At 51.0% G+C, this 20884-nt stretch overlaps 10 protein-coding genes across 10 annotated transcripts; 5 read left to right on the top strand and 5 right to left on the bottom strand.

The window, feature by feature from the left end:
* Positions 1-49: 49 nt before the first annotated feature.
* Positions 50-1216, bottom strand: A1O5_11896 (uncharacterized protein; the record flags this gene model as incomplete). Its single annotated transcript, XM_007752465.1, has 1 exon — positions 50-1216. One exon carries the CDS (start codon positions 1214-1216, stop codon positions 50-52), a length of 1167 nt encoding a protein of 388 aa, XP_007750655.1.
* Positions 1217-1973: 757 nt separating this feature from the next.
* Positions 1974-3458, top strand: A1O5_11895 (uncharacterized protein; the record flags this gene model as incomplete). The annotated part of the gene is made up of 1 exon (XM_007752464.1): positions 1974-3458. One exon carries the CDS (start codon positions 1974-1976, stop codon positions 3456-3458), a length of 1485 nt encoding a protein of 494 aa, XP_007750654.1.
* A 438-nt stretch (positions 3459-3896) lies between these two features.
* Positions 3897-5265, top strand: A1O5_11894 (homoisocitrate dehydrogenase, mitochondrial; the record flags this gene model as incomplete). The annotated part of the gene is made up of 4 exons (XM_007752463.1): positions 3897-3921; positions 3981-4021; positions 4101-4270; positions 4410-5265. The coding sequence occupies 4 exons, from the start codon at positions 3897-3899 to the stop codon at positions 5263-5265; spliced, it is 1092 nt and encodes a 363-aa protein (XP_007750653.1).
* Positions 5266-5920: 655 nt separating this feature from the next.
* On the bottom strand, positions 5921-6997 carry A1O5_11893 (uncharacterized protein; the record flags this gene model as incomplete). Its single annotated transcript, XM_007752462.1, has 3 exons — positions 5921-6060; positions 6143-6837; positions 6903-6997. The coding sequence occupies 3 exons, from the start codon at positions 6995-6997 to the stop codon at positions 5921-5923; spliced, it is 930 nt and encodes a 309-aa protein (XP_007750652.1).
* A 749-nt stretch (positions 6998-7746) lies between these two features.
* Positions 7747-9264, bottom strand: A1O5_11892 (uncharacterized protein; the record flags this gene model as incomplete). Its single annotated transcript, XM_007752461.1, has 1 exon — positions 7747-9264. The coding sequence occupies one exon, from the start codon at positions 9262-9264 to the stop codon at positions 7747-7749; it is 1518 nt and encodes a 505-aa protein (XP_007750651.1).
* Positions 9265-9866: 602 nt separating this feature from the next.
* On the bottom strand, positions 9867-11204 carry A1O5_11891 (glycerol-3-phosphate dehydrogenase [NAD+]; the record flags this gene model as incomplete). The annotated part of the gene is made up of 2 exons (XM_007752460.1): positions 9867-11076; positions 11122-11204. The coding sequence occupies 2 exons, from the start codon at positions 11202-11204 to the stop codon at positions 9867-9869; spliced, it is 1293 nt and encodes a 430-aa protein (XP_007750650.1).
* Positions 11205-12165: 961 nt separating this feature from the next.
* On the top strand, positions 12166-13968 carry A1O5_11890 (uncharacterized protein; the record flags this gene model as incomplete). Its single annotated transcript, XM_007752459.1, has 1 exon — positions 12166-13968. The coding sequence occupies one exon, from the start codon at positions 12166-12168 to the stop codon at positions 13966-13968; it is 1803 nt and encodes a 600-aa protein (XP_007750649.1).
* A 2155-nt stretch (positions 13969-16123) lies between these two features.
* On the bottom strand, positions 16124-17856 carry A1O5_11889 (acyl-CoA dehydrogenase; the record flags this gene model as incomplete). The annotated part of the gene is made up of 4 exons (XM_007752458.1): positions 16124-16460; positions 16539-16914; positions 16970-17331; positions 17396-17856. 4 exons carry the CDS (start codon positions 17854-17856, stop codon positions 16124-16126), a joined length of 1536 nt encoding a protein of 511 aa, XP_007750648.1.
* A 499-nt stretch (positions 17857-18355) lies between these two features.
* A1O5_11888 (enoyl-[acyl-carrier protein] reductase I) lies at positions 18356-19428 on the top strand (the record flags this gene model as incomplete). Its single annotated transcript, XM_007752457.1, has 2 exons — positions 18356-19213; positions 19276-19428. 2 exons carry the CDS (start codon positions 18356-18358, stop codon positions 19426-19428), a joined length of 1011 nt encoding a protein of 336 aa, XP_007750647.1.
* A 665-nt stretch (positions 19429-20093) lies between these two features.
* A1O5_11887 (uncharacterized protein) lies at positions 20094-20882 on the top strand (the record flags this gene model as incomplete). Its single annotated transcript, XM_007752456.1, has 1 exon — positions 20094-20882. One exon carries the CDS (start codon positions 20094-20096, stop codon positions 20880-20882), a length of 789 nt encoding a protein of 262 aa, XP_007750646.1.
* Between the last annotated feature and the right edge of the window lie 2 nt (positions 20883-20884).

Here is a 20884-nt window from a genome sequence, read left to right as displayed (position 1 = left end):
TTGTGGTTGAAGGCCGTTAAAACCACTTCTGCTCTCAAACCTATCGCCTTCAGCCCCGTTTTCTCGTTTCGACAGATTCCTGCTTCTGCACTTGCGGTGATGTCGAAGACGCATGTTCTTCCTGCCAGATATCCCGCTCCACCTGTTGAAGGCTATAAGGCTTAATATTTGGATCTTTGGGAGGATCAGGGATCAGAAATTTCCCAATGACTTCACCGAACACTCTCGTAAGAAACGCCTGTCGATTTTTCCGGTCCTCGTTCATCGTGACGCTATACTTAAAGAGATCTTCAGCGTACAAGTCTGTCAACTTCGCTTCTTGCAGGGCTGCTCTTGCAGCTAGCTCTCGCTCATGAGGTGGATATTCGTGTAGGGGCTTCTTCATCTTGTCCTCCATGGCTTTCGGTAGCGCCATTTGCTCCAGTGTTGGGGCGGGTCGATTGGGGTTGAACAGCGATGATAGCGGTGGAATGGGCTGGTTGTTTCTTTTTGCTTCGTCTACCTCAGCCTCATAGTCCATCATTCTGTGGTACAACTTGTCGGCGTGCATTTGAATCTTTTCATCGTCCTCGGCTGAACTGGTTGCGCTCGTCATATACCCCAAAGCCTGCAGGAATTTGGCCTGCAGGGTATAACAGCGATTGAATGCCTTTGTCTCTTCATGACACATGGTCATTCTCCCACGCAATCTTTCCGTCAAATTGCCGCCTTTGAAGCAAATTTGTTGCATTTCCTCCTCAAATGCGCAGTTCTCCAGTGCGGCCTTATGTATGGACTGGTTTCTGTCCTTTCTTGCCGAAAGCACTCTTTCCACAGGCGTAGATGTAGCTGCAGTGATCTCGTCTTGAGGAATATAGGTCTTCCAGATGTGTTTGTATCGGCCATCCTGAAACAGCGATTCTTTTGGCAATGGCCTCTCTTCCGCAGGCGCTATTGTATCCGGAATAATCTGCTCGGACTGCTTCACAGTAGGGCTGAGCTTCTCTGAAGGCTGCGGCGGTTCTATAGGAGCTTCGGCTGGGACATATGGTCGGGGTTGTTGCTCCTTCAAGAATTGCTTTAAGTCGTCGTCGAGGTCTTTTGCAGGGTCATTTTGGTTGCTTTTCCCTCCCCAAAACCAACCCATCTCTCTCGAGGATTGCCCGCGCTCTTTCAAAACAGCCGCAATAGACGAGAGCCCATAATTCAGCTGGGGTGTCACGGCAAGACTGTTCATCTTCAGAAATCATTTCTCCGCAGTTCAGCGCCAAGGCAGACCCCTGTCCGCCGCTGAAGACCACTACTTGTAGGCTGTCGCGTTCTCCCCTCACTCGACGCGTCGCCTTTGACTCATCCGGTGACGACTGTTCATGTATTGTCTTCGTGAATAGTCAAAGACCACGGATTTCGAGTCGCACATACATTATCGCCACAAGCTCTCGAGGTCTCAAATGGTCTCCACAGCCTGTCATGGCTTCTTACACTCGACAAGATCGGGCGCTGATGCGCCAACGTGGTGCTGGGTTTGTTTACTTTGCTGAAAGAGCGTCAAAAGAACCTAATGCTGACAATAGTAGATCGCGCACAGTCACAACTGCAGACTTTGGTATCAATTTTGGGTTGGGGGACAGTAGACAGGAGCGTCGCCAGAAGCGACAGAGGGGTGCCGGGTATGCTAAACCTCTATCTGACTGGAACCTCGCTCATATCTCTTGTCCAGGTCGCGGAAGATTGTTAATGTCGACTTTGGAATATCTTTTCCGACCCCGGCACAGCATTCAAGCACGAAGACACCGCAGTCTCCAAGGTCTACTTCTCGCCAGCCATCAAATACACCATCCAGACGAAGCCGAGAGTCGACGTTAACAAGGTCGACTAGACAAAGACCGAGCAAACGGAACTCGACTCAATCTATAGTGCCTCCGCCTGAGCCGGAACCCCAGTCAGATGTTGCGCATACAAGAACAAGCACTCGCTCTACAAAAAGAAGGGAAATGTCTCCGGCTGTTGATACACCAACTCCTCACCTTTTCATTGAAACCCTTAGGTCAAAGCCCACAAGCCGGGCTTCCCTGAGAAGGTCTAGTCGGACATTTGCAATCGCTGAAGACGACGATGCCGGGCTGTCTCAATCCATAATTCAGGCAGGAGAACAACGTCAGACATCTCCCTTATTCGTCCCACAGGAGGAGCACGAAAAGGAAAATGCGACGCCCGATAATGGAGGATCGAAGAGCCTCGTGGGTTCAGATTTGCAAACTACAAAGAGCGGGCGAATTCTGTTTACACCTTTCTTCGACGAAGCTATCACCGAATCCGCTTCGGAAACCCGCGGACTGGATGACGAAGGGACGGATCAGACGCTGGGGAAAGATGATACATTACAAGATTCGGATCTGCCCGGTTCTTCGAAACAGCAAAAGCGGAGGAGACGAAGGCCCCTCACCCTCGAGCGCAGAAGACGCTGTTCGTCTACTCAGAGTCAGCCTGTGAACGCATCAAAAGAGGATTCGCCGCCAGGTGTTTCTTCTCAAACCACGTCTGAGCATATGCCATCAGCTGCGATCATGCCTTTGGCAGACCGAATCGCGAAGTATAGCAAACTTACGAGACCAAGGAAACGAGCAGAGACTCCTGCCTCCGATCGAGAACAAACTCCTGACCAAGGAGAAGAGGAGGATGACTCCTACGTGGAACAGAGCTCTCCGGAAGTAGAGACGCCGGCTGCAGGTATGAATGACAAGAGAACGACTCGCCGACGGATCTCCCGAGATGGACCAGCCGAAGTTTCCGAGGGCAAAAAAGGCAGATCTACCTTCCCTATCCTCACACACCAACTGAACAGTGTGCCGACATTACCAGCAATCCACGAAGATGGCGAAGCCCCATTCGGGGATACACTCACTGATGTTACGAATGATCGTGCTCAGCCCAACGTGGTGGATGTGCTAGCCCAGATCTGTCGCGAAACAATTTTGAACACGATTGACCGCATAGCTGAAACTACACAGCCCGGGAAACGAAGCGCATTGAACAACAAACGGCGGGCTCTCGAAGCATTCGGAAAAGATCTCGATGACGAACTGTTCGCCATGTCCGAAGCTGTAGAGAACCGCATCAACCTGGAAGCCCGAGTTCGGAAGACTAAACGGGAGAAAGCAGCTCTACAAGCTGAATATATTGAGTTAAGGACGGAGCGGGAGCAAGTTGCGTTGAAATGTGACGCGCTTAGACGACGGCACTGGGACCATGAAGAGGCGACAAGACAGAAATGGACGCTCAGTGAAGCGGCTCGACGCGTCGAGCAGGAGTTGGGCAGAAATATGGAAACAGATCATGATGGATTTGAGTTCCTGATACGAAGCGTAACGACGGCAATTAGCAGTGCATCTGGAAATGGTGGAATTTTGGACAGAGTGAAGTCGTTCAATGCCCAGTTGGAAAACATGGCTTCGGCTTTTGAGGGGAGCAATGTCTGATGTTGTTGACTGTTGGTAGTTTATGAGGTAAACAATCTGAGACGACTGATGATCCTGGACGGTAATTTTGGGTTGGTACCTGGCCAGTCACTGGAGGCCATGCTCGCTAGGGTGGCAGGTAGGGCATACGGAGTCCTGATCATAATATATTGAAATCGGCCTCAAGAATGACAATGACCAAGTCCACTGCAGAAGCTCTGCGCGACATAGTGAGGTGATATGGTACGCGTCTTGTAAATTTTACAGCTGATTCTTGATTTTGTTTTGCCCAGTCGCAAAGCCTTGTGGAGAGAATGTTGGACTCGATACTTGACGAGGCTGAGATGGTTCCGATAGCGGAGACGGTTCAGCCTTGCGTCAAATCTTCTCCAACTGTCATTATTTTCTTCTCCGCTTCGCAAACGAGCCCTTGTTTCTCAGAGAGGTCTTGTTGTAGACATGGCAAGCCGAACGTTGCGGATAGGTACGACCTCTCATCATTGTCCTCAGGGCTTCATGCTGATACGTGCCCTCCCAAAACAGCCCTCATTCCTGGCGACGGTATCGGTCGTGAAGTAATTCCGGTACGAGTAACAGCAGTTCCAATCTTGTTCATTGCCCACTCGATTCTAGCTCTGTGTGTTCCTAATATTCAAGCTACAGGCCGGTAGACGCATTCTAGAGTCGCTTCCCTCGTCTCTGGGCTTAAACGTCTCCTTTGTCGACCTCAATGCCGGGTTCGATTGCTTTAAGCGCACGGGAACGGCGCTGCCAGACAAAACGGTCGAGACTCTGCAAAAAGAATGTAACGGCGCCTTATTTGGGGCTGTGAGGTGAGCCCATATACCGTAATTGCGAGAGTTGGGTGATACATATGCATTGTTGAGAGACAAAAATCGCACACTCTCTGCGCACCCAACTCTCACTTCGAAGCCACCCGACTAACTCTTGTCCCTCCTCTCTGCCAAACAGCTCCCCAACAACCAAAGTCCAAGGCTACACCTCGCCAATCGTGGCCCTCCGCAAGAAACTCTCCCTTTACGCCAATGTCCGCCCCTGTAAAACTACTCTTTCCCCTGCATTTCCATCGGCCGTTCCGCATCCCATCGACATGGTCATCGTGCGCGAAAACACTGAAGACCTCTACGTAAAGGAGGAGAGGACGTATAGCGATGGCGAAGGAGGGGAGATCGCCGAGGCGATCAAGAGGATATCGAGCAAAGCGAGTTGGCGGATCGCAAACATCGCGGGCGAAATCGCGTTGCGGCGACAGCGGATGAGGGATCAGCAGGGTTCGCCAGAGAGAAAGCAAAGCATGGTCACAATCACCCACAAGTCGAACGTCCTCTCTCAAACGGACGGTCTCTTCCGCTCCACCGCCCGAGAATGTCTTTCTCAGCCACGATTCTCGTCCCTGAAAATCGAGGAGCAGATCGTTGACAGCATGGTGTATAAGCTGTTCCTTCAACCACAGTACTATGACGTTATCGTCGCCCCTAATCTGTACGGGGATCTACTCAGCGATGGGGCCGCCGCTCTGGTCGGCTCACTTGGTCTCGTACCCAGCGCCAACGTCGGTGAGGGCATCATCATAGGCGAACCGTGTCACGGATCCGCGCCAGATATAGAGGGAAAGGGCATCGCCAACCCGATAGCGACCATAAGGAGCGTGGGCGTCATGCTGGAGTTCTTAGACTTGCCCGAGGCTGCGCAGGTCGTGTACAATGCAGTGGATGCGTCTTTGCAAGAGGGCAAGTTTGTGTCTCCGGATTTGGGCGGGAAGGCAACGACGAAGGAGGTGGTGGATGACGTCGTTAAGAGGCTCTAGCTTGGTGAATATAGAGGCGCCGTTGATGGACTCGTATGTTTTCCTCCTTACCGTAGGTTTGGGCGGATTCGCGCCGCATTGCGGGTATGACAGGAAGAAGAAAGGGCTCAGATTAGAAGCTCCAAAAGCAGAGAAACATCAGTTCGTAGGGGATTCTGTTACGTTGGTCTGCAGGATAGCCAATCCAACGAAAACTGTGACGAAACAAAAGAAGTCTGTACGTAGCAAGGGGCTGTGTTCTAAATCTCTGCTGCTCAACTTGCTTTCCGTCGAATTGCTAGCGACTACGCCACAAGTCTTCCTGAGTTTTGTCTCCCTGTTGACGTTCACCTGCTAAACCTGCTGATGTAAAGACAGCGGGGATCACTCTCGAAGCAGGAAGAGAATGATCCGGCTTCACCGTAGATCATTCTGTGGTCGTCTTGTCTAAACATGTATGACATTAATAGCTATACATTCCCGCTGGGTCATGGTCCCCCATCAACCTATACTGAGGCCGCAAAAAATTGAATTGCACATGGTAAGAATCATCGGTTCGACCTCATTTGTGGCGTCTTCTCGGTGACTGGCGCATAGATGCCTCACAAGAACCAATAAATCCGAGGCGAGTGATCTATTCATGTGCGTCAACGTACAAGAAAGACAATTCGGTCCCTCATTGCTGCTTCTTCGTCGCAAGCTGTCCTTGCTCCTTGTCGAATGCCGCATACGTGACTTGCAAACTAGCCACACCGGAAATGGCGACGTACAAGATCAGAAGGAGAAGAAAGCCGACGAGGTAGCCCATGAATATCCCTGTGAAGTACGTCAGTAAATAGCAGTGCCGAATTTGGACGGTGGAGATAGATGAAGAGAAAAGCCCAAAGAGAGAACGCACCGGGGGTGAAAAATTGATACTTATCGAACAACGGCCCATCAATCATGGTCTGGTTACTCGCAGTCTTGTTGGCCGCCGCATGGACACCGAGATCTCTCTTCAGATCGAGATGCATGCTCTCTTGTATTTGGGAGTCCATGTCATACTCGGCGGCTTCCGTTTCACCTGCTCCTTGAGCAACCAACATCCCGTCTTGTGACCGGCTTGTCATGAACAAAACAGTATAGTTGTGCGTTGGCAGCAGATCTATCACGGAGGCTAAGAATGCGTCGTTTGAAGAGAGATCATTAGCTCTATTTAACCCAGCAGATGGCGCAGGAAGAACGAGTTCGAGCAGGCGGGGTGAGGAGGTTAAATCCTTCGTCGGAATACCTCCTCCCTCCCTTGAGGCGTCGATGGAAGTTACCAAGACGCCGCATTTCGTTGTCAAGACATCAATCCATGCAGAGGTGTCAAGGCGACCAAAAACGTCCGGAACAGTGAGGCTACTCCGAACAGGCGATCCTCTGGATTGGGAAGGCGATAACGCCTTTGCGAGAAAGGGTGTGGATCTCTGAGAATTGGAGTAGTCTTTGGTGGACACTCCCGGTTGCGAGACAATAATGTAGTAGTCTGAAGGGCACGAGGAGAGAGTTAATGCGACGTCGGAGGTCAAGACGGGCGCGGATTGAACGTGGGAGGTCGTTGCTAGAAGTCTACATGCGAGGCGGACACTGGTCAGTCGAGACGTGCCTGAAGTTGAGTGTGGATATAAACATACTCGGAGGTTGAGAACATGAAGAACGGCGTGGTATCGAGATAGCCATGGGCGCATTCAGCAGCCAGCGCCAAAGCGCACAGCCGAAAGAGACGCATAGCGTAGGGGTTGGCTGAGGAGAGTGTTTGTTCAACAGTTGACAGGTGCGGTTCTGGAAGCTTTGATATGATGCATGGGATGCGCACCTGGCTCACTGCATCTGGCGTTCTCCCGCTTCATCGTATACCCAGCAAGGCCAGCTAGGCAGCCAATCGGAGAAGCATCTCTCTTGGCTGTTTTGGAATGTTTGTGTAGCGGGACAGAACGGGACAAGGCTGACATTAAGATTGATAAATTTTCCCCTCGAGCTCGACCTTCCGCTTTCCTCTTGGAAATTCATCTCTCTCTCTCTCTGAACTGCAACCCTCGATCACCAGTATAATGAAAATGGTGTGATTTTCTTGGACTCAAAATTGACTTAACAACAGCAGTGAGACTTGGCCGGTTGGTGCTGCCTGCAGAGAGACTTACCATCTTCCCCCTTGGGATTCCATGTCTCAATCCCGATCAAGGTCCGTGTAGAGCTCTATTAACTGCCACCCTCCAATATCTCTTCTCTGCACAAAATCCTTTCAAAAGAAGTAATCATATGATGACACAAAGAATAGCTGATTCACTTATTTTGGTCGAGACCATTAATGGGTCAATGCGAATACCTTTCTTTCCCCTTCTGAGATTCCTTCAATTTTGATCAATTTGGAGCATCGCTATCGCTGATTCAATGTTGCTGACTCTTTTCAAATAGTAGGGCTCATACAAGTACAACTTTCCAGAATCCGAATCCTGTTCTGAATCTCGGAGGAAGGGCTCATACACCTGTCCTTGCGTGTCTCTCCATCGCGAGAAAGCCACCTTTAACATCTCCGATCCATCCCCACTTCCTCTTCCGCGCTGTCTCTTGTTCCATTGCTGCTTCAGCTTCAATTCTCTCCATCAATTTCTGCGCCGCAATCTGACTGTCGTTCCCACGTTGGCAGACGAAGTATATGCTCGGATATTTTGGTTCTTCGCCTGCGTTCTCTTCTGTTTCCCTTGCTGGGCTTGGTGGTATTTGATCAGATTGACCACCTGGTTTGAGTGGGAAGCTATCATGCCTTGTAGCAACGGGGATATGCGACTCCTGATCGACCATCCCTCCATCCGGTCCCATCTCAGGAGCGGATTCCGGCCCCGGTCCAAACCCAAGAACATCGAATGCCCTATTTCCATGCCTCAGAATCTGTGAGATTGGGATATTCAAACTGCCCCGTACTTTCGGACCCAGTTCATACTCATGCTCTTCGCGGACGTCGACCACAATTGGCTTGGTTTTCTGTTTACCACTTTCGTCTTGTTCTTCCGCTCCGGCGTGCTTCTGGAGAAAATCCCTTGCGTGAATTCTCTTGTCCTCGCCGAGCAGTTTGATATCCTCGAAAACGCCACAAAAAGCCTGGTAATCCAGTCTGCCATGTGAGATGATTTCGGCAGTGACCTTGCTCAGACCTTTTGTCGCAAGAGTTTCGTCGTCGCCGCACGTGATGCAGTCCTTCCGCCGCCCGCGCAAGCCGATGGTGCGGAACATACTTCTTGGATCGCTGGCGTAGGTGTTGTACAGGAGCATTGTGTGTTGTCTCTTTTCTCTCTCTGTTTCCAAGGAAGCTCCCGTACTGTTCACATGCTGTTCTGCCGTGGTTTCACGAGGGAGATGTCCACGGCTCGTGATTATCTTGATGGTCTCTCCGGCCATCAAGGTCCCTATCACCCCGACAACAGGGCCTAGGATTCCAATCTCACTGCATCCTTGCACTGTTTCCGGAGCGGGCGGACGAGGAAACACGCAGCGATAGCAAGGGCCCTTTTCGTCCCCGTCGGAGGAAGAAGTGGGAGGGGAGTTGAGGACAATTAGCATACCCTCACCTCTCTGCGCAGCACCGCTAACGAGCACTTTCCCTAGCACCACGCACGCATCAGAGATCAAATACCGGGTTGCGGGATTATCTGTGCAGTCGAGTACCAGATCATATTGGGACACGATGTCCAGAATATTGCTCGCGCTGGCGGATTCTTCATGACAAACGTACGCGATTTCCGGATTCAGCTCTCGACATCTCGCGGCCGCCGAGTGGACTTTGCTCTGCCCCAAGCGTGCAGCAAAGTCGGTGTGCACAATTTGACGGTGGAGATTGCTCGTTTCCACGTTATCGCCGTCCATAAGGCCCAATATACCAGTTCCGGCCCCAGCTAGGTACAGCGCCGCGGGTGAACCGAGGCCACCCAGGCCAATGATGAGGACCTTCGAGGCTAGCAGGAGCTCTTGGCCGCGGAGTCGGACTTGGGGGATGAGCATTTGGCGGTTGTATCTGCCGGAAGCGAGGGATGGAGCAGGCAGGAGAAGAAAAGGTGCTGATTGGGTTTTCGGTTTGGATGGGAGCGAGGTAGATCGTTCTTCATAATGCTCTCCTTCTGAACATGAATCTGGGATGTGACTGGGATCCGACATCTCCCCGCCGTTTATGTCCAATATATCCGCAGCTTGATCATTAAACGGTGGCGGCGGATGGTTGTGGGACGAGGAAATAGACCTATCTACGATTCAGTCAACGATCTGCTGAAAAGGTTCGAATAAAGACCGCAAAATCAGAACAAAAAGTGTTCATTTATGGAGTCTCTGGTCTGGTTCCCAGCAGCAATTGATCATCTCATCAGCTGACATCTGGGCGATTGTCGTCCTGCAGGGGGAACACCCGTCTGTCCTGAGGTGGCTCTATTCATACATAGACAATGGATCATACCACTCATCCCATCATTCACTGTCGCTGGGTATCATGTATCATACTTGTAGGAGAATGCCAATGTCCTCCGGTGTTGCCGAACAAAGTTCTGCCAGATTCGGCAAAACAAATTGCCCAGTTTCGAGCGAAAACACATGCAGAAACAATTGTGTTTGACTTACTCGTCTTCTGGTTCAATCAGATCGGGGAGATGCTCTGCCTTCTCTTTGCCTTCCAGGACGTTGTATACAGCAGTAAGGAGAGGGAAGTCCTTCTCCATTCCCTTGTGCTTGAGGAATCTGTTTACTTCATGAGCTGTCAATGCTCCTTGCAGCTTCTGCCCATTAAGCTCTCTGTCTTGGATCTCCTCAATTGATTTGCCCTCTTGGATACTCATTTTGGCGCACCGGAAGTTGCGGCCACCAGAACAAGAGGTGATCAAATCTGCAACACCTGCCGACTCGACAGTGAAAGTGTCAGACTGGATAGTGTGAGGGAAGAATCTGTTTCCGAACTCTCTCATCTCAAGAAGACCAATTCGCATAACAGCTGCCTTAGCGTTATCTCCCCAGCCCAAACCGTCGACCCAGCCGGCAGCAACAGCCACAATGTTCTTCAAAGCACCGCCCAGAGACACGCCAGCCACATCAGAAACCACTCGGACGTGAAAATACCGTCGGTGGAGCAGTTTCTTCCACGTGTCATGGTCGATTGGATGATATTCGGCAGGGAGCGGTTTGAGTTGGACCTTTGATGGTTTGCCAGAGACATCTTTATGGACGATTTTTGTTAAATCGACATGACTCGAAACCGGGCTGGGACCTTGAGATGTGGCGGGTGTCGGTGCTTGTGAGTCTATCAATGGCGGGTCATATGCAACTGTGGTCTCGCTGAACTTCTCCTGGGCGATTTCGCCGGCGATGTTTGCTCCCGACAAGGCACCACAGTATATACCCAGCTCTTCTCCAATAGTTTCGGAGAACAGACTAATGAAGGAGTCGTTGACGTTGACGCCTTTGATGCATGAGATGCCTCGAGCGAAAGGTAAGATATGGCCACGAAGTTGTTTGCATATGTTGAGAATAAACTGGTGGGGGAGGTTGAAAATCAGAATTGAAGAGTTCTTGACTGAGTCGACGAGACTAGGATTGGCAACGACGTTGTGAGGAAGCGCTATTCCCGGGAGGTATTTAACGTTCTCGTGGAAGGTGTTGATGAGAGTGGAGAGCTTGTGTTTTCCTTTGCTGAACTCGGAGTTCTCGTCGTAGTGTTTTGATTTCTTGTCCAATTCGACCTCCTCTTCATAAACCCACATCTGGACCTCTCGCTCGAATAGTTCGGGGTGTTCAAGTGTGTTTTCTCCGATGAGTTTTGAAATAGTCGATCCCCTAGTTGAGTCAGTCGGAATCTTGAAGAATAAGCGTAGTCCTTACCAGTTTCCCGAGCCGATCACGGTGACCTTGTGTTTCTTTGCATAAGGTGTCAGACCAGACATCTTCACCCGGAGCCCGTCCATGGTGACGGGGCTGTTGAGCTTTGGAACGGCCGAGAGAAATTGCAAGGGAACGAGGAGTGTAGAGAAACGAAGAAACAAAGATGGACGAGAAGGCAACAGCATCCAGTGCTGGGCAGCCGCGAGGAGAGGGGATCAAAAGCAATTAGTTCTTCTTTGGATTGGAAAATTGCTGAGTGGTGGGCTCGACGCAAAAGGATTCGGCCAAAATGTTGGTCGACTCAACATCTCGCGTGACGCAGGAACATGTCATAATGGGAAAGGCCTGTGAGGCCCATTGAAGTCAATGTGTCCAGCTGATCTTTGACTGCCCGCTAGTTAGCAGTCTTAGTGGGGGAGAGAGCGCTCCACCAGGCCAACGATTTCTTTTTCCAAGGCTGAGGGTCCCTAGCTCGGTGCTGGGGGGTGCCTAGGAGTTAGGCTCCAAGCGTCCCGAATAGGCACCGAGGACCCCTGCGCTTGGTTATCGATAAAGAGGAAAGGCCTGCGCTAAAGCCACGACGGGGGCCAACCGACCCAATACAACGTCTCGCGCCATTGCCATCGTGCAGCAAGCCTCAACATGATTCTTGTGACACACTGCTCTTTGCCCGTGGGAGCCCGCAAAATGAATGTCAGCACGCCTGCTCTCGAGTGCGACAGGCGATGGGGTTTGCAAATCAGGCGAGTCGATGATCAAAATGCACCATGGCCATCACACCATAGGGACAGCTCTGCTAGGAGCCAGCTACAACTGGTGAAGACACTGACCTTGGTTAGGCACACGACATAAAACGTGGAACGAGGGCTGCATGACAATAATACGAGGTGTTTCTGGATCCCTGCATGCTGTGCCAGACAAACCCCCAACCCGGAGCCCAATGCAGCGCCTCAGAATTCTCAACGTGCCGCACATGAGCCCGTCAATTCTGTCTGCTGTGGTCATCGTCGAAATACTTAAAAGAGGGACGAGATTTGATTGCCAATGTTTCAACCAGCCGCTGCCCAACCCCTGTATCTGCCGCTTCTCGAAGGCGAGGTAATAAGGCTGGTAGACCTGCTACCAGGAGAGGGGGACGATCCTGTCTCGCTTCGACTTTTGATCGCCGAGTTGGGCCATCATCCCGAGTACGAGGCCATCTCCTATGTGTGGGGTGATCCAAGCCAAACTGTCTCTGTCCTTTGTAACGGAAGGCCGCTTGCTATCACCGTCAGTCTCAATGCCGTCTTCAAGAGAGTTAGATACCCAGACCGATCGCGAATCCTTTGGGCCGATGCTGTATGTATCAACCAATGGCATGATGACGAGCGAAGCCACCATGTTGCCTTTATGGGTAAAGTCTACAGCTATGCGAAAAGAGTCCTTGTGCATTTTGGTGACGATTTAGATGGAGATGCAGTAAATGTCTCCTCTCTTGTGAAAGAATATGCTGCTTTGATATCGAAATACAAGTCTGTGCACGATATGCCAATCCTATCAGCCGAAGATCCGGCACTTGATGATCCAAGGTGGAAAACACTATCTAGATTTCACCACTTGCCATGGTGGACCAGAGCATGGGTTGTTCAGGAGGTGGGACTAGCACGAGAACCGTTCTGTTTATACGGGAATGAAGGATTTGATTATCGGGATCTAATGAGGTTGGCTGTTTGGACGACGAGATGTGCACCACACCTTGAATTCAGACATGACGTTTCTTTCGCCACGGTTCACACAGACTGGCTCGATTGGTCGTCAAATTGGCGAGAAAGCTCTCCGGATCCGAGCCAGACTTTCTTGGGTCTGATGAACCACTCGCGATGGCTGTCATGCCGTCTGAAGAAGGACCACATTTACGCCCTTTTAGGACACCCTTTAGCTCAGCTTGAGCCTAGTGGGGACTTGATCGTTCAGCCAGCCTACAACAAGACCGACGAAGACGTTTATCTTGAACTTGGAAAGAGTTTGATAAGAAGCCATGGCCTTCGTGTCCTATCCCCTGTTGACCACAATGAAGAGACATGGACAAGCAATTTGGTGCCTTCCTGGTTGCCCTTCTACCACAATGTCGAGCTCACGGCATGCAACTTTGGCGTCTTCCCGGACTTCTGGTACGAGGCTTCTGCGGGCTCTGAGGGGCAAGCCGTCACAGTTGCGGAAGGGACGAACCTGCATGTCCGAGGTCTACTGGTTGACATTGTGAAGCGGTCACTTCCATTTACTGAGGCGGGCTTAGAAGATCTAGGAAGGTTCCCAACGGATAGACTTGCTATCGGCAATCAGAACACACTACTGGATCATATCATGGCCGAAGCCATGGCTAAGGCAAATGGTCAAGCCTATGATGCGGGTGACAAAATCCCGGCCTTAAGCTTGACACTTTGCGCTGGATTGTCAAGGTACCGATGCGCCGAGGATAACCTCCATCAGCACTGCGAAGACTTTGCCGCTTATTATAGGCTCCGGAAAGGACTGGACGATGAGAGTGATTTCCCTCAGTGGATGCCACATGACCGAGCCCATGGAGACTATGAGAAGTATCTGACTGATATGAAGCTGGTGTGCGAAGGGAGAAGCTTCATTTTCACCGAAAAGGGCCGTTTCGGTTTGGGACCACTGATCGCGGCTCCCGGAGACGTCTGTTGTATCCTTTTTGGTGCCACTGTACCTTTCATTCTACGGAGGACGCAGCGCGAGGGGTATTTCAAGCTTGTAGGCGAAGCTTACCTACATGGCCTAATGCGTGGAGAGGCGCTGAGCCTGAGCACAGCAAGCAGCCCTGAAGAGCAGACTTTGATCATTTGCTAGGTCTCATGGGATTAGTGTTTATGTGCTGTTGCTATCATGTGGATCGTTCCATCACCAAGCCAGGCTAGAGCCAGACTAGATATATGTCAAATAAAAAGAACATTTCTCTTGATGCAGACGCGGTTTCCCATCAGGGAAGGCTCTCTAACAATTGTTCGACTCTAGAATCGTGAATACGTCCCTCTTTCGTGGTATAACCATCAGCAAGGCTGTAGCATAGCCAATCAAAAAGGGGGTTGCCAAGCCTTGAGATGTCTTACCACGCACCACCTCAACCCATGACGCAGTGCTAGGGTCATGAATCAGTAACGGAGTTTCGGCATGCCTGGTGAAGGGCTCGGGTCAAATGGCCTTGGGCTCAGCTTGGTGACGGCGTAACCCAGGCTTGTGCGCCAACAATGCCAGCACAGTCTAGCACGCTCAGCGATTTGGTGTTGCGAACAAAAGCATTCGAGAGTTCATGGATTGATCTGTCTGCAAAGTGGCACTGAAACAGGAAGTGGTCTCTTAAATACTGACGCAGGATCTGTGCTGGCAGAACGGCGATTCTTGTCTTGGGAAATGCGTCGGCAGACGGTTAAGGTATCCTAGCAGACGTGTTCCTAACAGGTGGAAAACGAGCAAATCCAACACATCCTAGATTTTCTATTTAGCCCGCCAGACGTTGGTTGAAGTATCACTTCTCACTTTGTATTCCCTCAACCTCCGCATCACCTCCGGCGAGGACAACTTCTCCATCGCAAGGAGGTTGAAATGTTCAGTAGCTCCCATCTGATGTCTTTGTCAACAATTCAACCCCTGCCTCTCTATTCTCAGGCCGTCTTGCAACGTAAATCCTAATTCTCACATACTATGTTTCTCTTAAGTTCTCGCCATAACCGAATTGAGGTCATTCGTCGACACCGTCATCGTTTTCGATGCTCGGAAAACTCCACCCCTCTATTTTTGTCGGAATGTTCGAAATCTTCATTTGCTCAGTCAATCGAATATATGATTCATGAACAGAGGCACAGGTTTCGTCGAAGCAGACTGAAGTTACCGCATTCGGGTGCTTTCGACATAGGATTTTGTCGCTTTGTGTAAGATCGACCGAGTACCAGGCATTTCCGGCCATCGCGACAATTCGTCGGTGCGAAAGGATTGGAAATGCGCCCTGCCATATCGCTGCCTTTGCCGGATCATTGTTGATCGAGACAATTCTACCATCCACCAAACACAGACCCTTGCCCTGTCTGTACTCCAAGAGTAAGTGTGAGCTGTAAATAAAGTTAATGAGACTTACACCGTCACGTCTTCGGGCGTGAAGACAGTGATACGCAGGTCCCACAGGCGAAGAATCTCGATTGGGCTAAGAAGAACGTTAGCTTAAGAAATGAACGTGAAGGGAGAGAGAAGACTGACAGGACAATGTTAACGTATGCCTCATCACCTTCCATTTTCAAGCTGACTCCACAGCTAAAACTTGATTTTAGTATTGCCAGTTTAACCTGTCGGTCAACAAACCCTACATGTCAGCTATAGTATGCCAATGAGACGGGACGAACTCGTGGACAGTGATATTTCCTGGCTGCTTGGGCGCGCATTGTTTCTTATTGCTGGTAGTATCGTAGGAATCTATACAATCAGCTAATCAGTCATTGATGAAGAAAGAGAACTGTGATTGAACATATGTTGACTTTTACCATACCATCGTTCTCTGAGGCTGGCCGCTTCTTCGAATCCTTAGTGGAGACAAAAGAGTCGCTGAGATCATCCTCCCACCAGTACCATAGGTGTTGAGTCTCTTGGCAATGTTGGTGTGGGAGGCAGTAACCGATTTGTTGGAATTGCTCGCGAAGATGGAGAAGAGAAAAGGCAGGAAATGAGGGTTAACAATGAAGAAGGACGAAAATGTGAAACGAGAAAATAAAGAAAAGAGCTGCAAATTCTTTTTATCTTTCCACCGACATTCACGCGAGTATATTCACTGCTCGCATCCGACCGCACCCTAAATCGCAGTTTTCGTGAATGCTGCTCACAGGGAAGGCCGCAGGTGTGATCGGGTGACTCGGCCATCTCACTCAAATGGACCTCCTCCTTCAATGCTCTCAAGCATAATGACTCGATGGGACTTCCTCAGTTGCCCTGTAGTCTTCAATAGCACACAGAACCCTGATTACAGCATTGCTTTCGGCATATATTTCATTGCCTGCCTTACACCAAGATCGCCCAAAATCTCCTCAGTTCCTCCGAGAATGGCGTCAAACTTATAGGTGCGATGAAACATCTCGACATTCCTGCCCATCCCGGTGGTTGTGATACCCCGGCCTCCGAATATATTGACAGCTTCGTCAGCGATCTCGTGGGCTGCGCGAGTGGCAAACATCTTGAAGAGGCCAATGGGGCCGGCCAGGTGTCGGTTTTGCTCTTCCTGAGTCATGTTGCACATCTGATAGGTGATGTTCTCGAGGTAGTTTTGGATGGCTTCGGCGTGAGCGATCATTTTGGCGAGTCTGGAACAAAAAAAAAACAAAAAAAAAAAACAGCATGTCAGCGAGAGCGACAGGCAAAGAGGGGGAAGAGAATTATACTTCTGTCTGATCACTGGTTCTTCGATCAACCTCCTTCCGAACACCCTTCTCTGGTTCGCCCATTTTATACAATCCTCTACGATCATCCGGCTTGATCGAACGCTGAATGTTGTGATCATCCACCGCTCATGGTTGAAGTTCGTCATTATCACCCTGAAACCTTGGTCTTCAACACCGAGCAGGTTCTCGACTGGCACTTGGACATTGTCGAACTTGATGAACGCTGTCCCGGCGGTTGTGGAATAGCTCGTTTTGATCTGCGTGGTTTCGACTCCTTCTTGTCGTTCGATCAACAGTACTGAGAAGCCTTTCTTGGTCTTCACGCCGGTCACGAAATAATCGCAGAAAACCCCGTTGGTGATCCATTTTTTGGTGCCTGAAACAGACCATCAGAGGTCATATGCAGACGATAAAGGCGCATTTTGGCTTACCGTTCACAATGTAATGCTTTCCGTCTGGGCTCTTGACGGCGGTTGTCTTCATTCCAGCCACATCCGAACCGGCAAATGCCTCTGAAATCGCTAGGCAAATCTTCTTCGTACCCGACAAGCACTCTTCAGCCACTCGCTTTCGAATATGGTCTTTGGCATGGTACAGAACAGCCGGCAAGCTGATGATCATGCCACCCAGGTTGCCGTCATTGAAGGATCGAGTAGCAGTTCGACAGAGCTCCTGAGTGATGATCATTTCATGGAAGTAATCGAATTCTTCCGGGGTCACTGCTCCATTCATCAAAGTGAGCCCCTTGAGGTGAGGCCCAGGTCCCATGCGCATTGCATTCATTCCGAGGCGCCTAGACAACAACGCTATTAGATCATGCTAGAAGCGAGCAGTAGAGATGCGTATCCAATACGTACCCCATCTCCTGGATGGTCGCGTCGGAAATCCTCTTTCCGCTGTTCTCCTTTTCCTGGGCCTCAGGTGTCAATACCGTATCAACCCAAACTCGCATCGCCCGCTGCAGCCGCCGATGGCTCTCCTTGTAGTAGGGACTCTTGAATTGCGGGGTCAACCAAGTAGGCTCTCCATAAGGCACCAAACTGAGATCTCCCGGCTTTGGATATATGACTTGGGGTTTCTCGCCCTGCACCGTGCCGATGCATAATGACTTCTCATACTTCTGTAGGACCTCCAGTCTGTGGAGATTGAAAAATTCAACTGTTGCATCGAGACCTGCAACTTGCTGGAGCACAGTCGCGCCACCGGGATGGGCGTCCGCAAAGTCGGTCAAGTCGTAGACCTTGGAGTCGATGATACACCATAAGCTGTCGGCGCTGTTGTTTTGCGACACCTCATCCTGGGAGATTTCTCGGCTCATGGTGGAAAATCGGTATCTGCAGCAACCTCTCGACACGGCCTCCTGAGTTCTTGGACACTGAAACGCATGATTCTAGGGAACTGAGGTTCAGCCTGGGGCTTACATAGGGGGTCCGCCTCGGCTGTGGTCGAATCTGCATTTATATATTAGTGATACGCTTGCCACAAAAGGGGCTTAGGGCTTAGCCTTTTCACACGCCAATTTGGTGATGGACCATGCAGGCATTGTTGATTGTGGTTTTGATGTCCTTACGCACGAATTCCTGCTGCCATACCCCATGTTTGCAGTGAGCGCCACCCATGCCAGATTCCCAGGTAAGTACCTCGGACACGATCAGAGTGGGCTTGCCCGGCCTGCTGTCTGATTACTACGCATGGTTCGTGATCGTGGTTCTGGATATGAAGGCCGGAATGAACCGAGTGACTTCCCTCTCTCTACGTGGTCTGTTCCCGCGCAGGTCCGCGATCTCGTCTCAATCTTCTCTGTGTAGACTGGGATCATGGCTTTCGACACACCACTTACGCGCAAGTTGGGGATCAGGGTTCCCGTCGTCCAGGGCGGTCTCCAATGGGTTGCATATGCTGAGCTTGCAGCTGCTGTCAGTAACGCTGGCGGTCTTGGAATTATCAACGCCCTAACCCAGCCGGATCCAGAGCACCTACGACAGGAAATCAGAAAGACAAGGTCGTTGACGCGGAACCCCTTTGGAGTGAACATCACCCTATTGCCCGCCCTCAACCCTCCCGACTATCCCGCGTTCACTCGAGCCATCATCGATGAGGGCGTCAAGATCGTCGAGACCGCTGGGAATAGTCCTGGTCCCGTTATAAGAAAATTGAAGGAGGCTGGTATCATTGTGATCCACAAAGCTACCACAATCAGACATGCAAAGGCGGCCATCAAACTCGGAGTAGACATTTTGTCAATTGATGGGTTCGAATGCGCTGGTCATGTTGGAGAGTCCGACATTGCATCCCTCATTTTGAACAGCCGCGCTCGTCAAGAATTGGGCAACACTCCCTTCATCGCGTCTGGTGGGTTTGCCGATGGTTACGGCTTGATGGCTGCTCTGAGCCTGGGCGCTTCGGGCATCAACATGGGTACTCGGTTCATGTGTACCGTCGAGGCGCCCATCCACGTGAATGTCAAGGAAGCCATTGTCAAAGGAGATGAACATCAGACCACGCTCATTCTGAGGCGGTGGAAGAACACCAGCCGCATGTATAGCAACCAAATGACAGCCAAGACGATCGAAATCGAATCCACGAGCGAGACAGGAGAGTTTGCTGAGGTTGCTCCCGTGGTAAGCGGAGCCAAAGGCAGGGAGGTTCTTACGGGTGGTGACATCCAACATGGAGTAAGTCGTCACTCCCCATTGTAGCCCTGAGAGAATGCCTTGCCGCTAATTTATCGTCACAGGTGTGGTACGCCGGGCAAGTGATGGGTTTGATCTATGATATTCCAACGTGTGCGGAACTCATTGCACGCATTGAGGAAGAGGCTGGCGAGGTTTTGTCCAACCTTTCGAGTTCAATAGCGAGTCAACCACAGCCTCCCAGAAGCAAGTTATAGTCTGATCAGTGCATTGCCATTGATAGACACTGTGCTGGAGGAGGCTGGGGCCCGAGAGTCATCGATTGGCGTATAGACTGAATAGATCTTTCTCTTCCCTAGATCTGCGCATCAAGAGTGTCAATCTATCTATTTCTCAGGAAAGCCATTTAACCAGTCAATTTCATACTGATAGACTTCTCTGCGTCCTCCCTTGGGGTCTAGGCTGCTATTTCCCTCCACCAAGACCTCGCGCATTGTGGTAGATTCTCATGGCGTGCTCTGCACAGCTCCAAAGCTTCCGTACGTACGCAAAACTGTTGCACGTGCCTGATGCCCGCCGCTTACTATTCAATTCACCAACTTAGTCAGGGGTATATGCCTCCACGGAGCGACACGGTGTTTGTTTGTATACCGAGGCTCGTCCCCGCCGTCGCAATGGACGGGATTACTTATTCTTCCTCCAGAACAAGCCACAATCTTGGCTGCTCACATACCAACAGCATGCTTCAAATACTACACTTCTGTGTTTTTGCTTGATTCAACTTCCATCTAATCTAGTACCCGGTTATTTCTCGGCTCTGAACTCGACATACTGGTTTTAAACCCGCTCTCAGTGGTTCGTAACGTTGAGAACCAAAGATACCTTGCAACCACTGGATTCCTCAGCAGATCATCCCTCAAACATGTCTCTGAACTCACAGAAGAACCCCGTCATCGCAGTTGTGGGCGCTGGCCCCGGCATTGGCGAAGCTGTCGCCCGCCGCTTCGTCACCGAAGGCTTCTGTGTAGCTCTCCTCGCCCGCACAGAGGACAAACTCCAGAAGATGGCCCAGGGCATCGACGCCGACTACGGCAAGGGCTCAGCCCAGTACTACATCACGGACCTACGACAGGAGAACTCAGTCCTATCTAGCTTCAAACGCATCCGCGACGAGCTGGGACCTGTCTCAGTGCTTGTCTACAACGCTGGCGCACGCCGCGTCAACGGCAGATCCATCCTCAACACGTCATCGGAGGAGTTCGAGAACTTCACCAAAATCAACCTCTTCGGCGCCTTCTGGTCCACCAAGTGCGTCCTGCCGGACATGCTCGCAGCTGGGAAAGGGACGATTCTCTTCACTGGCGCTACGGGTGCTCTCCGCGGGAACCCGGGCCTAGCCAGCTTCTCGCCAGGTAAATTCGGGCTGCGCTCGCTCTGCCAGATCATCACGCGTGAGTACCAGGCCCAGGGCATTCACGCGGCACACATCATCGTGGACAGCCCTGTCGACGGCAAACTGATCGGCGAGTGGTCGCGGAGACAGTGGCAGCGGACAGGCCAGGGAGACAAATTGGAGGATGTTGACGGGCACCTGGTGGCACCTGCAGATCTGGCGCAAACGTATTGGTTTCTGCACACACAGCCGAGGAGCGCATGGACGCACGAGCTGGATGCTCGGCCGCAGAAGGAGAACATGTTTTCCAAGTTGTAAAA

The sequence above is a fragment of the Cladophialophora psammophila genome (genome assembly GCF_000585535.1).
Source record: "Cladophialophora psammophila CBS 110553 chromosome Unknown aczJe-supercont1.29, whole genome shotgun sequence".
Lineage (NCBI taxonomy): Eukaryota > Fungi > Ascomycota > Eurotiomycetes > Chaetothyriales > Herpotrichiellaceae > Cladophialophora > Cladophialophora psammophila.
The sequence above is the reverse complement of the archived record's forward strand: the minus strand, read 5'-3'. Positions and strand labels throughout refer to the sequence as shown.